Source organism: Micromys minutus, assembly GCF_963924665.1.
Source record: "Micromys minutus genome assembly, chromosome: 11".
Taxonomy (NCBI): domain Eukaryota; kingdom Metazoa; phylum Chordata; class Mammalia; order Rodentia; family Muridae; genus Micromys; species Micromys minutus.
The window spans coordinates 22982299-23009131 of record NC_137980.1 but is presented as its reverse complement, the minus strand read 5'-3'; the positions used below and the strand labels follow the sequence as shown (position 1 = coordinate 23009131).

At 37.4% G+C, this 26833-nt stretch overlaps 1 protein-coding gene across 2 annotated transcripts; it reads left to right on the top strand.

The window, feature by feature from the left end:
• Window positions 1-1441: 1441 nt before the first annotated feature.
• Window positions 1442-26161, top strand: LOC308426966 (vomeronasal type-2 receptor 116-like; the record flags this gene model as incomplete). Of its 2 annotated transcripts, none has more annotated exons than XM_080924974.1 (6): window positions 1442-1647; window positions 8279-8561; window positions 8929-9735; window positions 16705-16929; window positions 18138-18261; window positions 25278-26161. In XM_080924974.1, 6 exons carry the CDS (start codon window positions 1442-1444, stop codon window positions 26159-26161), a joined length of 2529 nt encoding a protein of 842 aa, XP_080781100.1. The 2 variants fall into 2 exon arrangements, with proteins under 2 accessions (XP_080781100.1, XP_080781099.1); XM_080924973.1 differs by having other exon boundaries at window positions 25275-26161.
• Between the last annotated feature and the right edge of the window lie 672 nt (window positions 26162-26833).

The window sequence follows — 26833 nt, the reverse complement described above, 5'->3', positions numbered from 1 at the left end:
ATATAGAGAGAATGTATATTACTAATTGATTAGACATGGCCATATAGTATATAAAAAGTATAATCCAGTATATGAAAATGATAGAAAATTACAAGCAGCAACATACTCAGTTTACCCAATCAGTAGGTCTGTAAAAGTACTGAAAGAATATTTAAACGAATAAAGACATAATTCAACAAAAGGATGAAACCAATTCTTACTCATAGTAACTAAGTTAGTGCAATAAACTTAGTACAAGATTCTATTTCAAGCAATGAAGTATTGGCCATTTCTAAAATGCACTCAGTGGTGCTGAATAGATGTATTTACAGACAATAATTAATTTCTAGTGGAAATAGAATTTTAGTGTGGCTATCATGGGCATATATGTATATATAAGGTAGTTCAAAAATTACAAATCAAATTCAATGCACTATCCGAGTCACTCATTGTAATCCAACCAAGTTACATAAATTAGTATGTCAAATGTATATCTTTGTTGTTGCAAAGTAATTCAAGGCATCACTGTATCAAAACAAATACCCGAAAGAGGTGAGAATGAAAAATATAAAGTGTATACTAATATTATGAATGAAATGCTCTCATAAATGACAAATTCTCTCATTCCTTCGAGTAAGAAGTATGGAATTGTTCTTAATCATCTTAATGAGGTATGGATAAACATTAACCAAAGAAATGCTTCATCAAATGGCACTGATTGCCAGGGACTGATTATCAGCTAAGCAATTAGAATTATACTCAATGAATGTTGCCATAGGTACTGATATTGGACAGGATGGGTGTTGAATATTTGTAATTCTAAACATTACTGGATGTGACACGATCACAGATTCTCCAGCTGACAGGAGTCACAGAAATTTGGAGGAGACTTTCCAAATATGACTAGCATAGAATAGTATATATGTATACAATGGAGGGAATGTTTAGCTCCTAGCTCCATGTTGCATATGAAACTGCCCTTTCCTAGACTAGACAAGATATAGTGTCCCATGTTTCAATTCAAAGTCTGAATAACATGGGACATTTATGACCTTCTCAACTCTTTTCTTACTGTGAAAGTTCTGATGAAATCCATGATCATGGTTGCCAATTGTGTTTTTACATATGGCTAATGATTCATGGTTTGCCCCAAGCTGTTCATGAGAAGATTGTGAATGAAATCATGGCACCCGAGGATGGAAAACATGACCTTCATAACATGTTTTCAGGAATGTTTTGATCAAAATCTTTCAGACCTCAGATGCAGAGCTTGAGGCTACAAATTTCCAGATATATCCAGGGACCATGATACAGGGTGAGTGGAAAGGAACTATAAAATATAATTAAGTGGATCTTCAGACAGCAGTAGCTTAAAACAGAAACAGGTGTTAATGTGTGTGTGTGATGTTTGTCTCCATAAGAAACGAATTTCACAATTGCTTCATCTTAGGTCCTAGCAGCCATGAAGATGCTGTGTGCTTTCACTATTTTCTTTTTGCTCCTGAAGTTTCCTCTCATCCTGTGCAGTGTGACTGAACCCAGTTGCTTTTGGAGGATGAAGAACAATGAAGTTGATGATGGAGATTTGCAAAGTGACTGTGGTTTTTTTCTCTTCACAAAAAAGGAACATATAGTAGAAAATTTTTATAATTACGTTATTAATTTTAGGTAAGTCATTTTTTTATGCTTCAGTGTCATGAATTATAAATCTATATCTGGCATTTTTTGGTATTCAAAGATCATTATACTTAATCTATACACACCAGGAAAACTGATTCCATGTTACGTTCTGTCCTACATGTACTTTATGCTTATGGTAACTAGTGGGATTTCAATGCATGTTATCAAACCTCTAAAAGAATTAAGTACCGACAAAAATACATTCATATAGTGTTATGCCAAAATGCCTTTAAAAATCTGTACTTGTATCCCTCTTTTTAAAAAAATAAAGTTGTAAGAGAAAAAAAAATCTTTATCTGCATACATCTTTCTCTGTGAGATTCTGTCCTGTTCTTTACATTGTAACATTAGGAACAACTGAAAATTATATAGTTCATCAATCATTATTTTAATATTTTCAAATGTGTCATTGTTTAGTTTGGTTTCAGTACATTGGGCTCCAGTTCACATAGTAAAAGATGTCCTGGGAAAGTGTGGGACAGATGGACATATTCCATATGGAGAAATGATGTCTCAGTACTCAGACATCACTTAAAGGATGGCTAAGAATTAAGAAGACTGAGGTGTCTACTGAAGTAGTTTTACCTAACTAAAAGATAAAATCAAAATTCATGTGTAAATAAGTCCAAAGAATTATAATCTGTTTATGTTGTATATTATATTATATATTTTGATATGAATACATACATTTAAATGAAATGTGTGCTAAAAGAAGTACTATGATTGATAAACATTAACATTTGAAAATACTAAAAATACTTTTTACAGACATTGAAAATTTAATTACTTTATATATTTTTATCCCAAATACTGCCCCCCTTTCGTTAGCTATCCCAGAGTTCTTCACCCCTTCTTCATTTTTTGGCCTCTGAGAGGGTGTTTCCCCAATTCCCCACTGCTTCATCCCCACCCCATTACCACCTCTCCAGATGCCCCACATCTTCTATGTTCTGCCCCCGTCCCTGCACAGCATCTTTCTTCCCTAGTCTCTGCAAGATTAGGCACATACTCTCACATTGACACCATACAAGACAGTTCTCTGCTACATTCATGCCAGGGGCTACTACTAACCAGCCCATGTATAGTTTTTATACTAAGCCTATATGTCAACAATAATGTAATTAACATATATGTAATGTTTCACTTCAAGTAGTTTTTTCTATTTTGCTGGTTCGAAGTTTTTCTTTCTGATCACATAATTTTTTTCACAGAAACATGGATAATCTTTAAAAAAATCTTTTGATTAGATATTTTATGTATTTACATTTCAAATGGTATCCCCTTTCCCTTCTCCCATCTCCTTTCCACTTTTTCCCATGAAGATGCTCCCACTCGTAACAACCCACTCCCACTTCATCACCATGGAATCCCCTTACACTGCGGAAATGAGTCTTCATAGGACCAAAGGCTATTCCTCCTATTGATGCCAGACAATGCTATTTACTGCTACATATGCTGCTGGAGCCAGGGGCCTCTACATGTGTACTCATTGGTTGGTGTTTTAGTTTCTGGGAGCTCAGAGGGATTGGTTGATTGATATTGTTGTTCTTTCAATGGGGTTGCAAACCCATTCAGCCCCTTCAGTCCTTTCTCTAGCTCCTCCATTGGGGTCCCCATGTTCAGTCCAATGGTTAGCTGCAAGCATCCTCATCTGTATCAGTATGGCTCTAGCAGAGCCTCTGAGGAGAAATTTACAGCAGGTTCCTGGCAACATGCAATTCTTGGCATCAGCAATAGTGACTGGGTTTGGTGGTTGCGTTTGGGATAGATCCCCAGAGCAAGCAGTCTCTGAATGACCTTTTTTTCAGTTCCTGTTCTACTCTTTGTTCCTGTATTTCCTCCTGTGATGATTTTGTTTTCTCTTCTAAGAAGGACTGGAGCATTTGCATTTTTGTCTTCCTTCTTTGTAAGCTTCATATGATCTGTGAATTATTTCTTGCGTATTCTGAGCTTTTTGGCTAATATCCGCTAATTAATTGATGAGTATATACCATGTGTGTTCTTTTGTCACTGGGCTACTTCACTCAGCATCATATTATTTAGTTCCATCCATTTGCCCAAGAATTTTATGTAGTCATAGTTTCAAATGCTGAGTAGTGCTTCATTGTGTAAATGTACCACATTTTCTGTATACATTCCCCTGTTGAAGGACATATGGGTTAACATTTTTGTAATGCTTGGTTTCAAAGAGTTTTTCCTCTTTTGATATTTTAAAAATGTTCTTATCTATTACATAAGTTCTCTCATAAAAACATGGAAAATCTTTTTTTAAGTGAACTGATTATTAAACAATTTATACAGATAGATAACACATTTTGAGTACTCTCACTCTATGTCAGGTGGTATTGTATAATGGCTTTTTAATGTATTTCTTATTGATTCTCTCCTTAACATTTTATGTCCTTTTATTATTCTTAATTTCTAAAGATTATTTTGTATGTTTTGAAACATAATTTAAAACTTAGGTATTAAAAATAGAGTCTTGATTTATGAATATTATTCAATATATATAAATGAAAATTTTAGGGCAGTAAAGAATATAAATATAAAAGGTGAATGAAATATCGTATTGTATTATTATATACTTAGCACACTCAATATTTTTAAGATATTTGATACATGAAAATTTCAAATAATAAAGACTTTTAAAGAGTTTTTGATTTTATATATGGTTTAAGGCATGTTTTTATGTTTTTGTGGAATTAGAGCTTCAAGAATATTATTTAGCAGTCTTATTTTCTAGGACTGTGATGTATTTCATGTATCACTTTCAGAGGTAAAAACATTCTTTATGGATTTTCATGAATATAAAAATTATCATATTAGAGTGACTTATATTAATGATCTGAAATTGGATTCAACTGTAAAGATCTTTAATTTTCAAAGCTTATTTCAGAAAATCTAGCATTTATACATTAATTTAGCATGTATGATAGTACAAAGCTACTGTAAATGAATAAAAAATATGATGTAGTGGATACCCTTGGTTTGAAAATGTTTGGCCCAGGGAGTGGCACAGTTAGGAGGTATGGCCTTGTTGTAGTAGGTTTGTTCTGTTGGTTAAAGTGTGTCACTGTGGGTGGGGACAATGGAACCCTCTTCCTAATCACATGAGAGCCAGTGTTCTTCTAGCTGCCTTCATTTTAAGATGGATAGCTTGCAGCTCCTGTACCATGTATGCCTGTCATGAAGAACATTCTGTTCAAGCATAGCAAGCTTAAAATAATGAAAGTACAAAATATATTGTTCAAAAACAATAAAGGGACCCCAGAAAATAAAATGGAACAAAATCCCATGAGAGAGAGAGAGAGAGAGAGAGAGAGAGAGACATGCAGTTCTTTGTGTTCAAGGTCAATCTACAGGGCAAGCTCCAGGAGTGAGGAAGTTGGAAAGCAAAAACCTGGTGATAGGGTAAGGGAAGGCCATATTCCAGCTGCAGCAGAAAGCATAAATAGGCATCTTCTGCCATGTTGCTCTGGCATTAGAGTTAAGAATAGAAGAGATTACTGGAACAAATTATGCTTGTTTGGTGGAGCTAAGAAATTAGAATTGATAAAGAAGATACCAGCATCAATGAGCTGAAATCATTTGGTGTTATCTCAGATCACAAAGATGCTAAGTTTCTGAGATAGTCAAGGTTGTCTCTTTTGCTGAGGCTGCGTTGGTAATGTGTAAGAATTACCCAGGTGGTACTGATTTTGAAGGCATGAAGCTGTCATGGACAGCAGCTGTCATTTGGAAGTATAAGATGCAGGGAAGGTCATTGGTGAGGGTGCAGAATCAATTAATGGCCCAGGACCACATGGTTCATGTATAGAAAAAGAGTTGGGCAGCATGAACAGAGCCTAGGGAGGCTAGTGAGGAAGCCTGGTTGCAGCAGAAGTTGCCAGGGTGTCAGAGATTCCAGAACCATGGAATAACCACCAAGTGCAGTAGCAGCAGTACAGTGGAGTCAACCAGAGTCTGAAGTGTTACTGAGAGCAGGGATGGAAAAATGTCACAAGGCCTTTGGAAGAGCCCATAAGATTGTGTGTGAATCCTAGATATTGGAACTAGAAGGTGTGAAGTTGAATTTGACTTGGATATCCCAATATTTTAAAGATGCCTTATTCAGTGTTATTAGAACTTGAAGACTACTGTGTAGCAATATTAGTTTATAGGAATGTAATCTTGTTCATGTAATGCATCTAGAGATAAAGCAGCTCTTTATCAGTTTTCACAAATACAAAAATTTTCATATCAGAGTGACCTATTTTTGGGGCTGCCATCATCATCATCATCATCTCCTTTTTCTCCTCCTCCTCCTCCTCCTCCTCCTCCTCCTCCTCCTCCTCCTTCTTCTTCTTCTTCTTCCCCTTCCCCTTCCCCTTCCCCTTCCCCTTCCCCTTCCCCTTCCCCTTCCCCTTCTCCTTCTCCTTCTCCTTCTCCTTCTCCTTCTTCTTCTTCTTCTTCTTCTTCTTCTTCTTCTTCTTCTTCTTCTTCTTCTTCTTCATTTTTATTGGATATTCTTTGCATTTACATTTCAGATGTTATCCCCTTCCCCCAATATGATCCCCCCTACCCATTGCCTTCATTAGGGTGCTCCCTCTCCCAACCATTCTCTCCTACCTCAGCACATTGGCATTTCTCTACACTGAAAAAAATGAGCTTTGCTGGACCAAAGGACTCTTCTCCCATTGATGTCAAAAAATATTATTCTCTGCTGTATATGCATCTGGGGCCATGGGTCTCTCCGTGAGAACTCATTGGTTAGTGTTTTAGTCCCTGGGAGCTGTGGTGGGTTTGGTTAGTTGATAATTCTGTTTTTCCCATGGGGTTGCATACCCTGTCAGCTCCTTCAGTCCTTTATCTAGCTCCTTCATTGAGGTCATCATGTACAGTCTAATGGTTAGCTGCAAGCATCCTCTTCCATATCAGTATGGTTCTGGCAGAGCCTCTGAGGAGGCACTTATATCATAGTCCTGGCAGTAAGCACTACTTGGCATCAGCAATAGTACTTGGGTTTGGTGGCTGAATATGGGGTGGATCCCGTGGTAAGGCAGCCTCTGGATGATCTTTTCTCCTATCCATGCTTCTCTATTTGTCCTTTCATTTCCTCCCATGAGTGTTTGATTCTCCATTCTCAGAATGACTGAGGCATCCACCGTCTGGCATTCCTTCTCTCCGAGCTTCATAATTTATGCGAGTTGTTTCATAGGTATTCAAGCTTTTTGGGTTAGTATCAACTTACAAGTGAGTGTATGTCATGAGTATTCTTTTGTGACTGGGTTATCTCATTCAGGATTATAGCTTCAAGTTCCATCCATTTGCCTAAGAATTTCATGAAGTAATTGTTTTTAATAGCTGAGTAGTACTCTATTGTGCACTAATTTCTGTATCCATTTATCTGTTGAAGGATATTTGGGTTCTTTCCAGGTTCTGGCTATTATAAATAAGGCTGCTATGAACATGGTTGATCATGTGTCCTTGTTAGATGTTGGAGCATCTTTGGGGTATATGCCCAGGAGTGGTATAGCTGGGTTCTCAGGTAGTACTATGTCCAATTTTCTGAGGAACCGCTAGACTGATTTCCAGAGTGGTTGTACCAGTTTACAATACCACCAACAGTGGAGGAGTGTTCCTCTTCCTCCACATCCTCACCAGCATCTGCTGTCACCTGAGTTTTTTTCTTATAACTTTATTTTAAAAAAAAACAGAGATACATGTACAGATTTTTAGAAGCATTTTGGCATAAAACTATATGAATATATTTTTGTCAGTACTTAATTTTTTAAAGGTTTGATAGTATGCATTGAAATCTTACTAGTTACAATGAACATAAAGTACATGTAAAACAAAATGTAACATAGAAATAGTTAAAGTTTTCTTGGTCACCTGAGTTTTTGATCTTAGCCATTCTGACTGGTGTGAGGTGGAATCTTAGGGTTGTTTTGATTTGTATTTCCCTAATGACTAGGGATGCCAAGCATTTCTTTAGGTGTTTCTCAGCCATTCCATATTCCTCAGTTGATAATTTTTTGTTTAGCTCTGTACCCCATTTTTAAATAGAATTATTTGATTCTATAGAGTTTTACTTTTTTAGGTTTTTTTGTACATATTAGATACTAGCCCTCTATCAGATATAGGACTGGTAAGATTCTTTCCCAGTCTGTTGGTTTTCAGTTTGTCCTTTTGGCAGTGCTTTTTGCCTTATAGAAGCTTTGCAATTTCATGAGGTCCCATTTGTTGATTCTTGATCTTAGAGCATAAGCCATTGGTGTTATGTTTAGAGAATTTCCCCCTGTGCCTATGTGTTCTAAGCTCTTACCCCACTTTCCATTCTGTTAGTTTCAGTGTACCTGGCCAGATTTGGCCTTGGCAGGAAGTGTCTGTTCCCAGGCAGCACAGGTACCTGGGGCCTGAGAGTTCTGAGTGGTCTCTCCTGGGATAGATAGTGGGGTCAGAGTGACCTATTTTTGGGAATTCTTAAGATGTGTTCATCTCTAAACATCACTAATTTCTCCAGTTTATTTCATAAAAGGTAGCATTTAAATATCTATTAGTCCAAAGTTTCCTGCAATTGTAGAGAAAATTTCATTTTTCAACCATTCTTTTTAATCATCCCTATGCCTTCTTGTAGAATACCAGCAAGAAGATACGAGTATTTTTTGGTACTGTTTTTTGCTACTGATGAGATTAACAGGAATCCTCATCTTTTACCAAACATGTCTCTGATATTTGCCCCCATTGCTGGCATGTGTGAAGATACATTGAAACATCTGGAAGAAATGTATTCACCACAAAATAGTTCTTGCTATTTTATGAATTATAACTGTGTAACATGTCAAATATGTGATGTAGAACTTATAGGACCATCGTGGACAACATCCTTAAAACTGGCAATTAATTCTAGGAATCCAAAGGTGAGGATGTGTGACACTGGATGAAGTAACAAGTTTTTAATTCCATTCATAGGTGCCTAGGGAGACAAATTGGGTATCATTGGTTTGTGTGAGCTGTTTTCCATATTTTATACATATATTATAAAGGATTAAATAATCAGTTCATAGATGTATTGGGGAAGGAGATAAAACTGTTTTCTAGAACACTGGGATTTGTCAGGAATAGTCTAGAATCTAATAGTAACAATACATGATATTTATAGTGTAATCTTACGATCCTCAATGGATATTCGGAAAGGTGGGTCATTTGTCATTTGTACATAAATCCAATCTTTCTAACAACCAAATTCTTTACTGGAATGTTTAATCCTCTTTTTACATTGTCTAGGTTTTCTTTGGACCGTTTAATCCTCATTTGAATGACCATGACCAGTTTCCCTATGTCTATCAGATAGCAACAAAGGACACATGTTTGTCCCATGGCATGGTCTCCTTGATGTTTCATTTTAGATGGATCTGGATAGGACTGGTCATTTCAGATGATGACCAGGGCATTCAGTTTCTCTCAGACATGAGAGAAGAAATACAAAGACATGGAATCTGTTTAGCTTTTGTGAATATGATCCCAGAAAACAAACAGATATACATGGCAAGGAGTAAGATATATGACATACAAATAATGACATCATCAGCCAAGGTTGTCATCATTTATGGTGAAAGGAACTCTACTCTAGAAGTCAGCTATAGAAGATGGGCAGATTTAGGTGCACAGAAAATCTGGATTACAACCTCACAATGGGATGTTATCACAAATAAAAGAGATTTCAGCCTTGATTTTTTCCATGGGACTCTCACTTTTGCACACCACAACAGCGAGATTGCTTTATTTAGGAATTTTTCACAAACAATTAACACTTCTGTATACCCAGTAGACATTTCTCAGTCTATGCTACTGTGGAATTATTTAAATTATTCAATCTCTAAGAACAGCCATAGAAAAATGGATCATTTTATATTCAACAACACTTTAGAATGGTTAGCATGGCACAACTTTGACATGGCCCTGAGTGAAGAAGGCTACAATTTGTATAACGCTGTGTATGCAGTGGCCCACACGTACCATGAACTATTTCTTCAACAAATAGAGTCTCAGAAAATGGCAGAATCAGAAGGAGTTTTCACTGGCTGTCATCAGGTAAAGTCTCTTATATTTCATTATGCTGAGATTTATCAGTATGATCTTTATTTTTTAAAATTTTATTGGATATTCTCTGTATTTACATTTCAAATGTTATACCCTTCCCCCACTCTTCTCCTTCCTCCCCCTCAACTTGTTTCTGCGAAAGTGCTCCCTCTCCTAATCTCCCCCTCAGTGCCTTGGCTGATGATGATGTTGTTCTTCCCATGAAGGTGCAAATCTTTCATGTATTTCAGTCCTTTCTCTAGCTTTTCATTGGGGTCCCCATGTTCACTCTGATGTTTAGCTGTAAGCATCCTCATCTGTATCTGTATAACTCTGGGAGAGTCTCTGAGGAGACATCCATGTCTGGTTCCTGCCAGAAAACACTTCTTGGCATCAGAAATAGTGCTTGGGTTTGGTGGCTGTATATGCAGTGGTTCTCCAGGTGGGGCAGTCTCTGTAGATCTTTTCCTCGATTCCTGCTCCTCTATTTGACTTTTTATTTCCTCCCCTGTTTTGTTCTCCCTTCTAAGAAGGACTGAGGCATCCACATTCTGGTCTTCCTTCTTTTTGAGCTTCATAAGTTCTTTGGATGGTTTCTTGGGTATTCCAAGCTTGTTTTTTTTTTTTTTTTTTTTAAAGGGAGGGGCAAGTATCTGCTTATAAGTGAGTGCATACCATGAGTGCTCTTTTGTGACTGTGTTACCTCACTCATGATGATAGCTTCAAGTTCCATCCATTTGCCTAGGAATTTCATGAACTCATTTTTAAAAGCTGAGTAGTACTCCATTGTGTATATATACCACACTTTCTGAAGTGTGAAGGACATTCCTCTGTTGAGGGACATCTAGATTCTTTCCAGCTTCTGGCTGTTATAAATAAGGCTGCTATAAACATTGTTGAGCATGTGTTCTTATTAGATATTGGAGCTACTTTTGGGTATATGCCCAAGAGTGGTATAGCTGGGTCCTCAGGTAGCACTATGTTCAATTTTCTGAGGAACCTCCAGACTGATTTCCAGAGTAGTTGCACCAGTTTACAATCTCAACAACAGTGGAAAAGTATTCCTCTTTCTCTACATCCTTGCCAGCATCTGCTGTCACCTGAATTTTTGTTTTTAACCATTCTGACTGGTGTGAGGTGAAATCTTAGGGTTGTTTGGATTTACATTTCCCTGATGACTAGGGATGAAGAGCATTTCTTTAGGTGTTTCTCAGCCATTCAGTATGCCTCTGTTAAGAAGTCTCTGTAACCCATATTTTAATAAGATTCTTTGGTTCTCTAAGGTATAGCTTCTTCAGCTGTATATATTGGATACTAGCCCTCTATCAGATGTGGAATTGGTAAAGATCTTTCCCCAATCTGTTGGTTGCCGTTTTGTCCTTTTGACAGTGTTTTTGGCCTTACAGAAGCTTTGCAATTTCATGAGGTCTCATTTGTAGATTATTGATCTTAGAGCATAAGCCATTGATGTTCTGTTCAGGAAAATTTCCCCTGTGCCTATGTGTTCTAAGCTCTTCCCCACTTTCTGTTCTATTAGTTTCAGTGTACCTGGCTTTATGTTAAGGTCTTTGATCCACTTAGACTTGAGCTTTGTACAAGGAGATAAGAAGGGATTGATTTGCATTCTCCTGCATGCTGACTGACAGTTGAACCAGCACCATTTATTGAAGAGGCTATCCTTTTGCAATAAATGTTTTTAGCTCCTTTGTCAAAGATCAAGTGACTATAGGTGTGTGAGGTCATTTCTGGGTCTTTGATTCTATTCTGTTGGTCTACCTGCCTGTCTATGTACTAATACCAGGTAGTTTTTAATCACAATTGATATGTAATACATCTTGAGATCAGGGATGGTGATTCCCCCAGAAGTGTTTTATTGTTGAAAATAGTTTTTGCTATCCTGGGCTTTTTATTATTCCAAACAAATTTGAAAATTGATCTTTCTAACTCCATGAAGAATTGAGTTGGAATTTTGATGGAGCTTGCATTGAATCTGTAGATTGCTTTAGGCAAGATGGCCATTTTTACAGTGTTGATCCTTCCAAACCATGAGCATGGGAGATCTTTCCATCTTCTGAAGTTTTCTTCAATTTCCTTCTTCAGAGGATTGAAGTTCTTATTGTACAGATCCTTCACTTACTTGGTTAGAGTCACATCAAGGCATTTTATACTCTTGTGGCTGTTGTGAAGAGTGTTGATTCTCTAATTTCTTTCTCAGCCTGTTTGTCCTTTGAGTAGAAGAAAGCTACTGATTTGCTCGAATTAATTTTATATCCAGCCACTTTGCTGAAGGTGTTTATCAGCTGTAAAAGTTCCCTGGTAGAATTTTATGGTCACTTAAGTATACCATCATATCATCAGCAAATAGTGATATTTTGACTTCTTTCTAATCTGTATCTCTTTGACCTCTTTTTGTTGTCTTACTGCTTTGGCTAGTACTTCTAGAACTATATTGAATAGGTAGGGAGATAGTGGGCAGCCTTGTCTAGTCCCTGGTTTTAGTGGGATTGCTTCAAGTTTCTCACCATTTACTTTGATGTTGGCTACTGTTTGCTGTATATTGCTTTTACTATGTTTAAGTATGTGCCTTGAATACTTGACCTATCCAAGATTTTTAACATGAAGGGGTGTTGAATTTTGTCAAATGTTTTCTTAGCCTCTAGAAAGATAATCATGTGATTTTTTTCTTTGAGTTTGTTTATGTAATGGATGACATTGCTGGGTCTCTGTATATTGAACCATTCTTGCATGCCTGGGATGAAGCCCACCTGATCATGGCAAATGATTGCTTTGATGTATTCTTGGATTCTGTTTGCAAGAATTTTGTTGGGTATTTTTGAATCAATAATCATGAGGGAAATTGGTCTAATGTTTTTTCTTCATAAGATCTTTGTATGGTTAAGGAATGAGTGTAATTTTGGCTTCAAAGAATAAATTGGGTTGTATTCCCATTTTTCCATATATTTTGGAATAGTTTAGAGATTATTGGTATTAGGTCTTCTATGAAGGTCTGATAGAATTCTGTACTAAACCCATCAGGTCCTGGGCTTCTTTTGGTTGGGGGCTTTTTGATAACTGCTTCTATTTCCTCAGGGGTTATGGGGCTGTTTAGATGGTTTATCTGATTCTGATTTAACTTTGGTAACTGGTATCTGTCTAGAAAATTGCCCATTTCTTCTAGATTTTTTTAGTTTTGTTGAGTCTATGCTTTTGTAATAGGATCTGATGATTTCTTGAGTTTCTTCAGTTTCTGTTGTTATGTCTCCCCTTTCATTTCTGATTTTGTCAACTTGGATACTCTCTCTGAGCCCTCTGGTTAGTCTGGCTAAGGGTTTATAAATCTTGTTGGTTTTTTCAAAGAACCAGCTCTTGATTTTGTTGATTCTTTGTATAGTTCTTTTTGTCTCTATTTGGTTGATTTCAGCTCTGAGTTTAATTATTTCCTGCCGTTTACTTCTCTTGGGTATATCTGCTTCTTTTTGTTCTAGAACTTTCAGTTGTGCTGTCAAGTCGTTAGTGTATGCTCTCCCCAATTTCTTTTTGGAGGCACCCAGTTGTCCTCTTAGCACTATTTTTATTGTATCCCATAAGTTTGGGTATGTTGACTCTTCATTCTTGTTAAATTCTAAGAAATATTTGATTTCTTTCTTTATTTCTTCCTTGATTATGTTATCATTGAGTAGAGCATTGCTTAGCTTTCACATGTATGTGGGAGTTTTGTTGTTGTTGTTGTTATTGAAGACCAACCTTAGTCTATGGTGATCTAATAGAATGTATGGGAGTATTTTTATCTTTTTATATCCGTTGAGGCTTGTTTTGTGATCAAGTATATAGTCAATTTTGGAGAAAGTGCCATGAGGTGCTGAGAAGAAGGTATATTATTTTGTTTTAGGATGAAATATTCTATAGATGTCTGTTAAATCCATTTGGTTCCTAACTTCTGTTAGTTTAACTATGTCTCTGTTCAGTTTCTTCTACCATGATCTGTCCATTGATGAGAGTCTCCCACTATTATTGTGTGTGGTGTAATGTATGCTTTGAGATTTAGTAGAGTTTCTTTTATGAATGTGGGTGCTCTTGTATTTGGAGCATAGATGTTCAGGATTGAGATTTCCTCTTGATAGATTTTTTCCTGTGATGAATAAAACGTATCCTTCCTTGTCTTTTTTGATGAATTCTGTTTGAAAATCAGTTTTACTTGATATCAAGATGATTACTCCAGCTTGTTTTTTGGACCATTTGCTTGAAAAGTTTTTTTTCCAACCTTTTACGCTGAGGTAGTGCCTGTCTTTGTTGCTGAGATGAGTTTCCTGTATGCAGCAAAAAGCTGGATTCTGTGTATCCAGTCTGATAGTCTATGTCTCTTTATTGGAGAATTAATTCTATTGATGTTAAGGGATATTAAGGAATAGTAATTGTTGTTTCCTGTTATTTTTGCTGTTACAGGTAGAGTTATATTTGTGTGCTTTTCTTCTTTGGTGTTTGTTGCAAGAGGATTAGTTTTTTTGATTTTCCTAGGGTAAAGTTTTCCTCTTTGTGGCAGTGTTTTTCTATTATTTTTTGTAGGGCTGGATTTTTGGACAGATATTGTGTAAATTTGTTTTTGTCCTGGAATAGCTTGGTTTCTCCACCTATGATGATTGAGAGTTTTGCTGAATATAGTAACCTGAACTGTAATTCTGACCAGTCTTTCTTTATGTTTCCTGTCCTTTTTCTCTTACTGCTTTTAGTATTCTTTCTTTGTTTTGAGCATTTGTTGTTTTGACTATTATGTGTTGAGAAGAATTTCTTTTCTGGTTCAGTCTATTTGAGGTTCTGTAGGCTTCTTGTATATTCATGGTCATTTTTTCTTTTTCTTTTTTCTTTTTAGGTTTGGGAAGTTTTCTTCTATTATTTTGTTGAAGAATTTTTTTTATTCTGTGCTTTAGTTGCTATTTTTTTATATTTACTGTGCTTTAGTTGCTATTCTTTGCCATCTTCTATACCTATTATCCTTAGGTTTGGTCTTCTCAATAAGTCCTGGATTTCCTGGATGTTTTGGCTTAGAACCTTTTTGATTTTTGCATTTTCTATGACTGTTGTGTCAATGATTTATATGTTATCTTCTGTTCCTGAGATTCTCTCCTCCATCTCTTGTATTCTGTTGGTGATGCTAGCATTGCTTCCTGATGTCTTTTCAAGGTTTTCCAATTTCAGGGTTGTCTCCTTTAGTTTTATCTTCATTGTTTCTATTTCTGTTTTCAGTTCCTTCATCTGGTTGTTTGTGCTTTCCTTTAGCTCTTTAAGTGATTTTTGTGTTTCCTTTTTAAGGGCTTTACCTTCTTTTTGTGTATTCCCCTGGTTTTCCTGTGCTTCTTTAAGTGTGTTATTTATGTGCTTCATAAAGATCTTCATCATCATTATGAAGTATGATTTTAAGTCTAAATCTTGGTTTTTTTTGGTGCGTTGGGATATCCACTATTTGTGGTGGTGGGAGAATTGGGTTCTGATGTTCCCAGATTGTCTTGGTTTCTTTTTCTTAGCCTCTTGCCATCTTGTTATATGTGATCTTGTTGTGTCTTAGTAGCGCTTGTCTCTCATGTGGGTCTGTGGGCCCATGGTCTCCAGAGGAAGATTGTTTCTGGGTGTTTCTCTCTCAGGGTAGGTTGTGAATTCTGATGGCAGAGTCCAGTCCTGATGTACCTGGGCTGGGCATGGCCTTGTGCCAGAAGTTTGCACTTCTAGGCAGTACTTCTGCCTGTGTTATGAGAGTTCTGGGTGGCCTCTCCTGGGGTAAAACTTGAGCAGAAGAAGTTGACTCACCCTTCTGCTTAGGATGGAAAGTACTCCTGCAGCTCTTCCGAGCTCTCAGGGACCTGCTGATGAAACTGGGCCGGGTCTCCCGTGTAAACTTTAAATGGTCTCTAGAAACTCATGTACAGTTGTTGAAGATTATTCTCTCAGTGGAAAGAATTCTACACAGCAAATCTCCCTAATGAATTGTTTATATGCTTATATATTTTGCACAAGAATAACAGTTAATAGCAGACAATATTCTTATCTGAACATCAGTGAGTTTTGTGAAAATGTGTCTCAACATTTTACCAAATGTGTTCAATATTTTAAACAGAAACCATGAGTTTTCTTATAAAAGCCTTAAAATAATTTTCTCAAGAATTGATACATGTGCTGTGATTAATAGTCATTAAAGTAACACTATTTTAAAAACATAAATGATTAACATAGCACACTTCTTAAGCTTATGTTTATTTCATGTATGTAAACTGTATGTACATGAATGACTCATTACCACTATTGATTTCCACAACTTCCAGATATTCTGACTGCCCATTCATTCTCACATACATGCCTTCATGTTTTAAATTATTTTTGCCAAATGTGACACACACACACACACACACAGACACACACACACACACACACACACACACACACACACACACACACACACACTGTGTTACTCTTTATTGGTAAGCATTTTAATTATCTATGAGGTATATTGTACTTTACTACATGGGATAACTTTAATATAGCTGTATTTCCTGAAAGACATTAAAAGTTCAGAGACAGGGCAGAGAGATGGCTCAGCGGTTAAGAGCACTGACTGCTCTTCCAAAGGTCCTGAGTTCAATTTCCAGCAACCACATGGTGGCTTACAACCATCTGCAAGAGGATCAGATGCCCTCTTCTGATGTGTCTGAAGACAGCAACAATGTACTCACATAAAAATAAATAAATCTTAAAAAAATTCTATATCAGTGGAGTCTCCTGACTTATACACACACATACACACACACACACACACACACACACACACACACACACACACACACCCATCATGTGCACATGGAATTCTACAGACTACAGGAGGAACCACCTTCTTGGTTAAGATAGCACCAGTCATTTAAAAAAAATTCAGGGACAATCTCAATTTTGTATTGCTTTAATTGATATGCATATATAATCATGATCCATCTCTTTTAGGTCTCTTCCTTGCTAAAGACCAAGGTATTTACTAACCCGGTTGGAGAACTTGTGAATATGAATCATAGGGAAAATCAGTGTGCAGAGTATGACATTTTCAACATTTGGAATTTTCCACAAGGCCTTGGATTAAAAGTGAAAATAGGAAGCTATTTTCCTTGTGTCCCACAGAGCCAACAACTTCATATATTGGAAGACTTGGAATGGGCCACAGGAGAAACTTCGGTGTGTACACCACAATTTTCATTCTTTTCTTTTTGATCTATTTTCAAAAACATATTCCTTTTTTTATTCTTTTCCTTTACTCCAGATTTTATTCCCCTCCTGGGCCACACATTGAATATTTCATACATCCTCCCTGCTCACCCGTCTCTATGAGGTTATCCTTGTTCCACCCACTCCACCAGACCTCTAAACTCCTGGGGCCTCCAGTCTCTTGAAAGTTAGGTGCATCTTCTCTGACTGAGCCCAAACCTGGCAGTCCTCTGCTGAATATGTGTTGTGGGGCTAATATCAGCTGGTGTGTGCTGCCTGGTTGGTGTTCCTCTATTTGAGAGATCTTGGGGATCAGGGTTAATTGAGACTGCTGGTGCTCCTACTGAGTTGTTTCTGGGCCTGTGCTGGAGGCTTCACACGGAGATGTCTGGTCCTGCTAGGTGCATGGGTTCAGGAGAGGAGAGAGAGCTCCACATGGGTTTGAGACCGGTTCTGCCACCTCTGAACTGGAGTTGCCCTGCCCCCTGCTGCTGGAGGTTGGGATGGTACAAAAGGCCCATCCTTAGTTAGCAGCATAAAAATTTGATAACTCACAACTTCCTATGAATCTGGGTCATAGGAGTCATAGGTTTCTGAATTCCTTGTTCTAATGTACTCACATGCCTACTCGCCCCACAATAAAAAACACATTTATAAAATTTAGAATAATATATGAGTATGTTTATAATAAAAATTCTGTAAGTACAATAAACCATAAAATTTTGTGATTCTGTTTGAACATTGTTATAGCCTAATGAAGTACAGCGTATTTCATTAACAGTTTTTTTAAGCTTAGAAAAAGTTGATTAATTCTTTGAAAGTCTTATTTAACATGCTTTGTTCATATTCATCAAAGAATTTTTCTTAATCTACCCTATTTTCTCTTCTCACTCAACTCAATATCACTATTATTTTATTTATAAATAATGTGGTAGAACCTGGTATCACATAAATGTTCTATTTGCATTTAATCACTTTAGGAAAAAAATTAAAAAATATATACAACATAAATATTACACACTTAATATTATATACATATATTAAAATTATATAACTACATATAAATTATGAAATTTTGTTATATATATATATATGTGTATGTGTGTGTGTGTTTGTATTTGTGTGTGTGTGATTATACATTTGATATATTCATACATTATACATATATATATCCTCAGGTTCCCACCTCCGTGTGTAGTGTGACATGCACTCCTGGATTCAGGAAAATTCATCAGCAACAAACAGCAGACTGCTGCTTTGACTGTGCCCATTGCCCAGAAAATGAAGTTTCCAATGAGACAGGTACATATTGCCATGCAGAAAAAACCCTGCTGAATTCAAGTATCTTCTCTTTCCAAACTAGAAATGTAAAATGTCCTAGGTGGCAATAGAAGACCTAAAATCTGTGTGTTTCAGATTTTAATCTAATGATACCAACATTTTTGGACCCTGCAAATAACCTGAAGTATCTTCTACAAACAACCAATTTCTCTCACAATAGTATGGTGAGTGATTTTATATTTTGCAGAAAACTTTTAGGGATAAATACATTTATTTTTTTGTATTATTTGCCTCATTCTGGCACTTCAAGTCTGTGTGGGACTAGGTGCTTCAGCTCCCTCTAAGGCCAGACAAGGCAGCCCAGATAGAAGTACATATCCCACATACAGGCAACAGCTTTTGGGATAGTTCCCTGCTCCAGATGTTTGTCCCCATATGGCACCCGGCTGCATATCTGTTACATAAGTCTGGGGAGTCCTGGGTCCAGCCTGTGTATATTCTTTGCTTGGAGGTTCAGTCTCCAAGAGGCCCAAGCATCCAGGTTACTTGATTCAGTTGGTCTCCCTGTGGAGATACTATCCTTTAAGGGGCTGAAAGTCTTCTTCATATTCTTCCATAAGGTTTCTAAGTACCATCCAATGATTGGCTGTTGGTGTCTGCATCTGTTTCAGTCAGCTGCTGTGTAGATCTTCTCAGAGGACAGCCATGATAGACTCTTGTTTTCCAGCATAACAGATTATCATTAATAGTGTCAGGGATTGGTGTTTGCCCATAGGTTGTGTCTGATGGTGGACCTGTTATTGGGTGGCCTTTCCATAAGTCTGCTCCATTCCAAACCTCTGCATTTCTTCTATGATAAATTTTGTGATGAACATTTTGTGGGTGAGTTGGTGTTACTCTGGCTCCATTGGGGTTCCTGCCTGGCCCTGAGAGGCAGTCTCTCCAGTATTCATATCTCCAGTGCTGTGAGTCACAGCTAAAGCACACCTGCATTGGTTTTTCTCACCTTCCCTGTCTCAAGTCTCTGTGTTTTTCCTGGAGATTCTCTATAATTACTTACCTGCCACCTACCGGTTGCAGATTTCAATTAATTCTCATGGCCACCCAATCTGTCCATTCTGTTTGCGACTCCCTAAACAAATTCCCCAACTCTCATCCAGATCCTCTTTTCCAACTAGCTCCCTCCCTTCATGTTTTCCATGACCATTTCCACACCTTGCCCTTCTAAGTAAGTCTCAAGTATCCTTGCTTGGACTTTCCTTCCTGTCCAGCCTCCTTGGGTCTGCAAGTACCATGTATGTCCTTTTGGGACTGGGTAACTTTATTTATGATAGTATCTCACCTGCAAAATCTGTTTCAAAATTCATGGCATCTTTGCTTTTCCTTTTAAAAATTATTTTATTGGATATTCTCTGTATTACATTTTAAATATTATCCCATTTCCTCCTGTTTCCATCCCCCCCCACTTGCTTCCATGAAGGTGCTCCCTCTCCCAAACACCTTCTCCACCTCAGTGTCTTTGCATTCCCCTACACTGTAAAAATATGCCTTCAGTGGACCAGAGGCCTCTTCTCTTATTGGTGCCAGACAATACTATCCTCTGCTACATATACAACTGGAGCCATGGTCTCTTTATGTGTGCTCACTGGTTGGTGTTTTAGTCCATGGGAGTTCTGGAGGGTTTGTTTGGTTGATAATGTTGTTCTTCCCATGGGGTTGCAAACCCTTTCAGCTCCTTCTGTCCGTTCTTCAGCTCTTTCATTGGAGTCCTCATATTCAGTCTGATGGTTAGCTGGAAGCATCCTCATCTGTATCAGTATGACTCTGGCAGAGCCTCTGAGGAGGATCCATATCTGGCTCCTGCCAGTAAACAGTTCTTGGCATCAGCAATAGTGCTTTGGTTTGGTGCTGCATATGGGGTGGATCCCCAGGTGAGTCAGTCTCTGAATGATCTTTTCTCCAATCTCTGTTCCTCTATTTGACCTTGTATTTCCTCCTGTGAGTATTTTGTTCTCCGTTCTAAGAAGGGCTGAGGCATCCTCATTCTGGCCTTTCTTCTTTTTGAGCTTCATAAGGTCTGTGAATGGTTTCTTGGGTATTCAGAGCTTTTTTGGGGGGCTGCTTATCAGTGAGTGCATACCATGTGTGTTCTTTTGTGACTGGGTTGCCTTATTCAGGATGATAGTTTCTGGTTCCAGCCATTTGCCTAGAAATTTCATAAAGTCATTGTTTCTAATAGCTGAGTAGTACTCCATTGTATAAATGTACCACAATTTCTGTATCCATTCCTCTGTTGAAGGACATCTGGGATTTTTCCAACTTTTGGCTATTATAAATAAAGCTGCTATGAACATGGTCCACTTGAACTTGTGCTTTGTACAAGGAAACAAGAAACTGTTAGTGTATGCTCTCTCCAGTTGCTTTTCAGAGGCACTCAGAGCTATGAGTTTTTATCTTGGTACTACTTTCATTGCATCCCATAATTTTGGGTATGTTGTGCCTTTATTTTCATTAAATTCTAAAACTTATTAATTTTCTTTATTTCTTTCTTGACCAACTTATCATTGAAGAGAGCATTGTTCAGCTTCTATGTGTATGTGAACTTTTAGTTAATTTTGTTGTTTTTGAAGACCAGCCTTAGTCCATGGTGATCTGATGAGATGCATGGAAGTATTTCAATCTTCTTATATCTATTAAGGCTTCTTTTGTGACCAACTATATGGTAAATTTTGGAAAAGGTGCTGTGAGGTGCAGAGAAAATGGTGTATTCTTTTGTTTTAGGATGAAATGTTCTGTAGATGTCTGTTAATTCCAATTGGTTCATAACCTTCGCTGGTTTCACTGTGTCTCTGTTCAGTTTCTGCTTTCATGATCTGTGCATTAATGAGAATGTGATGTTGAAGTCTCCCACTATTAATGTGTGTGGTACAATGTATGCTTTGAGTTTTAGTAAACTTTCTTGTATGAATGTGGGTACCCTTGTATTTGGAGCATAGATGTTTAGGATTGAGAGTTCATCTTGATAGATTTTTCTTGTGATAAATTAAAAAGTGTCCTTCCTTATATTTTTTTGATAACTTTGGTTGAAAAATCTCTATTTTTTCAATATTAGAATGGCTACTCAAGCGTGTTTCTTAAGACCATTTGCTTGGAATTTTTTTTTCCAGCCTTTTACTCTGAGGTAGTGTCTGTCTTTGTCTCTGAGATGAGTTTCCTGTATGCAGCAAAATGCTGGATCCCATTTATGTATCCAGTCTGATAGTCTATGTCTTTTTATTTGGTAATTGAGTCCATTGATGTTAAGAGATATTAAAGAATAGTGATTGTTGTTTTCTGCTTTTTTTGTTGTTAGAGGTAGAATTATGTTTGTGTGGTTTTCTTCTTTTAGGTTTGTTTCAAGAAGATTATTTTTACGGTTTTCCTGGGGTATAATTCCACTCCTTTTGTTGGAGCTTTCTATCTATTATCCTTTGTAAGCCTAGGTTTATGGACAGATATTGTGTAAATTCAGTTTTGTCCTGGAATATCGTGGTTTCTCCATCTATGGTAATTTAGAGTTTTATTGGATATAGTAACCTGGGCTGGCATTTGTGTGTATGACGTCAGTCCAGAATCTTCTAGCTTTCATAGTCTCTGGTGAGAAATCTGGTGTAATTCTGATAGGTCTGCTTTAATATGTTACATGTCCTTTTCCCCTCACTGCTTTTAGTATTCTTTCTTTGTTTTGAACATTTGGTGTGTTGACTATTATATGTTGGGAAGAATTACTTTTCTGGTCCAATCTATTTGGAGTTCTGTAGGCTTCTTGTATGTTCATGGTCATCTTTTTCTTTAGGTTAGGGAAATATTCTCCCATGATTTTTATTGAAGATATTTAGTGTGTTTTTTAGTTGGGAGGATTTACTCTCTTTTACACCTATTATCCCTAGGTTTTGTCTTCTCATTGATTTGGATACCTTGGATGTTTTGGGTTAGAAGCTTTTTGATTTTTGCATTTTTTCTGACTTTTGTCTCAATGTTTTCTGTGGTATCTTCTGCCACTGAGATCCTCTCTTCCATGTCTTGTATTGGTGATGCTTGCAACTCTGACTAAGCCTTACACTTTCAGCCAGCAACCAATGAGCACTTACAGCTGGTCCTGCCATACAGGCTTCATGCTGCAATGCTCAGCCTTGGGGAAAACACTTCTCATTAAAAATCAAAGTTCCTCTATGAGAGCACCCTGGGGATGAAGGATGCTAACCATGATTTGGCCCCTCTTTCAGCAAAGATGTGATGGGAAGGACCTGAGGCCTCAGGCTTACCTTTTTAGAGAGACAGTATCTGCTAGTGTGGTTTCAAGAGGCCAGTTGTTTCTTCTTCTTCTTCTTCTTCTTCTTCTTCTTCTTCTTCTTCTTCTTCTTCTTCTTCTTCTTCTTCTTCTTCTTCTTCTTCTTCTTCTTCTTCTTCTTCTTCTTTGTTAGTGATCTGACCTCTATAAGGAAACTTGTTCTATGTTATTTTCATAGGCATTTGCAACACCAGCACTGCATTTACTTCTGTGTAATTAAATGACAGTTGCTTTGAAGGAAATAGTCATGTGCATCAGGCCATATTTGCCTCTGGCAGGAAACATCACTTGACAAAATTTAATTTTAATTAGCACATTTCTGTTTTTTTTTTATTGGAAGATCCTGCCAGTCTCTGCTCTCTATACTCTCCTTTAAAACCCTTAAATATCCAATGTGATTAGTATGTTCTTGCATACTTTTTAAGAGTATGAAAACATCCAAATGATTTGAATAAGACTTTCCATTTTCCTTTTTCAGCAAAGAGGCAAAATCAGTTCAACACGCCAATATAAGGGGAAAAAAAAAACCTTAACAAATTAAAATAATACTCAAACCACAACACTTAGTTTATCTACACCAGTTCAACAGACATTCATAATATATTGATAATTTTAGCAGATTTTTCTCTGTTGGACACCTTTCTTGTATGTTCTCATTCTTTACACTGTACAGGCAGAGCACACTCCCAAGTGTACAGATTTAACACAGTAACGACTATTTGCATTTATAGGATTTCTCATCAATCTAAAAAAAGACCTACTGCTGGACTGTTGAAGATATGTAGGTCTGTGACAAAAACCACTGGAGTTCTTGTACAACAGTATGTGTTCTCTCGCCATGCAGATCTCCTGGTGTTGGTTTTGCTGAGAAAACATACTTTTAAAGGAATTTATTCCTTGCCTCTTTAAATGCCTCTATGATTTTTCTAGTTCCATTTATTTACATACAAATTTAATTATGTAACTTAAAGACTGAGTAATAGTCCATTGTGTAAATGTATACATTGTCTTTGCTTTTTATTAATTATTTTATTTATTTACATTTCAGACATATTCCTCTGCCCAATGCACCATCCCAGTTCTCCATCCCATTTCCCTTTCCATTGGTCTCTAAGAGGGTGCTCCCCTTCTGCTTCCCAGCCTCCTCCTTCCCTGGTCCCTTAAGTCTCTACAGGATTAAGTACATCATCCCCAACTGAGGCCTGCAAAGTCACTGCCAGAGACTAAGCCTCTATCATCTTTGTAAGACTGGATTTATGATCATTTTCTTGTGCTTCAGTTGTAATAGGATATCCTGTTCTTGCTATAGAAGGATAGCTGTGCTCTGAAGGTGTCATATTGTGCCGGCTTTTGTTGATTCTGTTCTTTGAAGAACCTTTACAGTCAGGATGTGTTTGGTCACTGGATGTTCTTATTATAGTAGGTATTGGGGGAATCAACCTCTATGGTCTTGGTATAGGAGGACTTTGATGATTACGTGTTTCTGGATCCTTGGATTATGTGTTTCTGGATCTGTAGGCCTGCATGGTTCATGATCTACAGGCCTGTATGGTTCAAGAGCTACAGATCTGATAAAAGTGAGCAGAGAGTAGTGAAAGAAGAATGGATGTCTACCTGCAGTTGCAGGGTCCTCAGGGCAGCCTGACTTTTTCCAGAGGACTCAGGAAGCAGACATGATGAGTGGGAGAAGGGAAGCTTACATGTAATGTTTAGGATTCATAGGTCTGATAAAAACAGGTAGAGAGGTGGGCAGGGGGGAGAATAGAAGTCCTCCTGGGATAGCAGGCTGCTCAGAGTAGCTTGGTTTGTTTCAGAACCCCATCAAGTAGGTAAGATGCATGGGGGATGGAAAGATTACCTTTATAATTCAGACTCAGTAAGTTTGAGGAAGGTGGGAGGAGAAATGGCAGTGGAATCTTATAAGCATTCTTTAAACAATACCTTTTAAGCACAGACTATGTATGTGTTTAATCTCCCTTGATGCCTTGAACAAAGTAACTTGACTACATAATTCTTCCAAAATGTTTCCCTTCTATCATCCAGCTTGGTCCTTGAAAAAGACCAGATTCTCAGGGTAACCATTGTCATTTAATAAAATATATTTTAAGAGCTTAGATGTCTTAAAGGATGAAGCATTTGCTATCAAAGAATTAGAACATGAGTAAAGATTTCAGGAATGCACTCAACAATGTGATAGAGCTCATCGGCAATTGCAGCTCAGCTAAAAAATATTGCTTTATGCAAAGAGTATTTACAGGAATAATTTATAATATTGTACCTATGTGAAGATATTGACAAAGTGTACAACCCTCAAAGCCAACGAAGTGTGTAATATATTTCATCGTCTGGCATTGAGAACTATGCCACACACTGCACATATCTGTGATAGTTTAAGGTTCAAGGAATTAAATAACATGGCTTCATGCATATTGTTGTATTCAATGCAATTAGAACAAAGTGTGTATCTCTTTTCTTGTATAATTAACAAGTATTTTTTCTCCTCCATTCCCTAAGATGGTATGTTGTTCTATCAATAAGCACAGGGTAATACAGAGCAGCCCTAAATCAGTGGTTCTTACAGCAATGAAGAATGACATGAATATTCAAGACCAAATTATTTTTGAGGTATTCTCTGAGTAATAAAAATACTCTATTATTAAGACCATAACTATGGTATCTTATGAGGGCTTATCTTTTTTGTCAGCAGATATGGAGCAGTGTGTGAGGTGCCCAGATGATGAATATGCAAACTTTAAGCAAACCCACTGCCTCCAAAGGGCTGTGTCATTTCTGGCTTATGAAGATCCACTGGGGATGGCTCTAGCCTGCATGGCCCTGTGCTTCTCTGCCCTTACAGTTCTAGTACTAGTCACCTTTATGAAAAACAAGGATACTCCCACTGTGAAGGCCAATAACCGAATTCTCAGCTACATCCTCCTCATTTTTCTCATCTTGTGCTTTCTTTGCTCCTTGCTCTTCATTGGACATCCCACCCAAGCTACCTGCATCCTCCAGCAGACCACATTTGCAGTCTTTTTCACAGGGGCTGTTTCTACAGTGTTGGCCAAAACAATAACTGTGGTCATGGCTTTCAAGCTCACATCTCCAGGAAGAAGAATGAGAGGGATGTTGGTAACAGGGGTACCTAACTTGGTCATTCCCATTTGTACCCTAATCCAACTTGTTCTTTGTGGAATCTTGTTGGTAACATCTCCTCCCTTTATTGACAGAGATATAAAATCTGAACATGGGAAGACCATCATCATTTGCAACAAAGGCTCGGTCATTGCCTTCCATCTTGTCCTGGGATACTTGGGCTCCTTGGCTCTGGGGAGCTTTGCTGTGGCTTTCTTGGCTAGGAACCTCCCTGACAGATTCAATGAAGCCAAATTCCTAACATTCAGCATGCTGGTGTTCTGCAGTGTGTGGATCACCTTCCTCCCTGTCTACCACAGCACCAGGGGAAAATTCATGGTAGTTGTGGAGGTCTTCTCCATTTTGTCTTCTAGTGCAGGGTTGCTAGGGTGTATTTTTTTCCCAAAATGTTATGTTATTTTAGTTAGATCAGATTTAAATTTTCTGCAGAAGTAAAAAGATAAATTTATCACTGAAACATCACTCCTTTTAAAATATTTGATTGTACTCAACATATCTTACTACTTTGTGTTAACAAAAGTAGTGTTAAAGCAACAAAAATGTGAAGTGATATACCAATTGATGCACAAATATGTCTAAAGGATAATGATTTGTTTATGTGATATATTGTTTATTTTATATATTTTGATATGGATATTTACCTTTATTATTATTTTTTAAAGATTTATTTATTATTTTATGTGAGTACACTGAAGCTGTTCTCAGACAGACCAGAAGAGGGCATCAGATCCCATTACAGATGGTTGTAGTTTCTGGGAATTGAACTCAGGACCTTTGGAAGAGCAATTATGTGCTCTTAACCACTGAGCCATCTCTCCAGCCCTGGATACATACATTTAAATGAAATGTATGTTAAAACAATTACCATGATTGTTAAACATTAACATTTGAAAATATTAAAATTATTTCTCAAACATTAAAAATGTAATTATTTTATATATTTTCATCACAAATTCTGCCCTCCTGCTAGTCCATCTCAGAGTTCTTCACCCCATACCTCATTTTTGGCCTCTGAGAGGGTGCTCCCACAACCTCCCACTGCCTCATCCCTAACCAATTTCTACCTTTTCAGATGCCTCTACACCTTCTATTCCATAGTCCACCCTT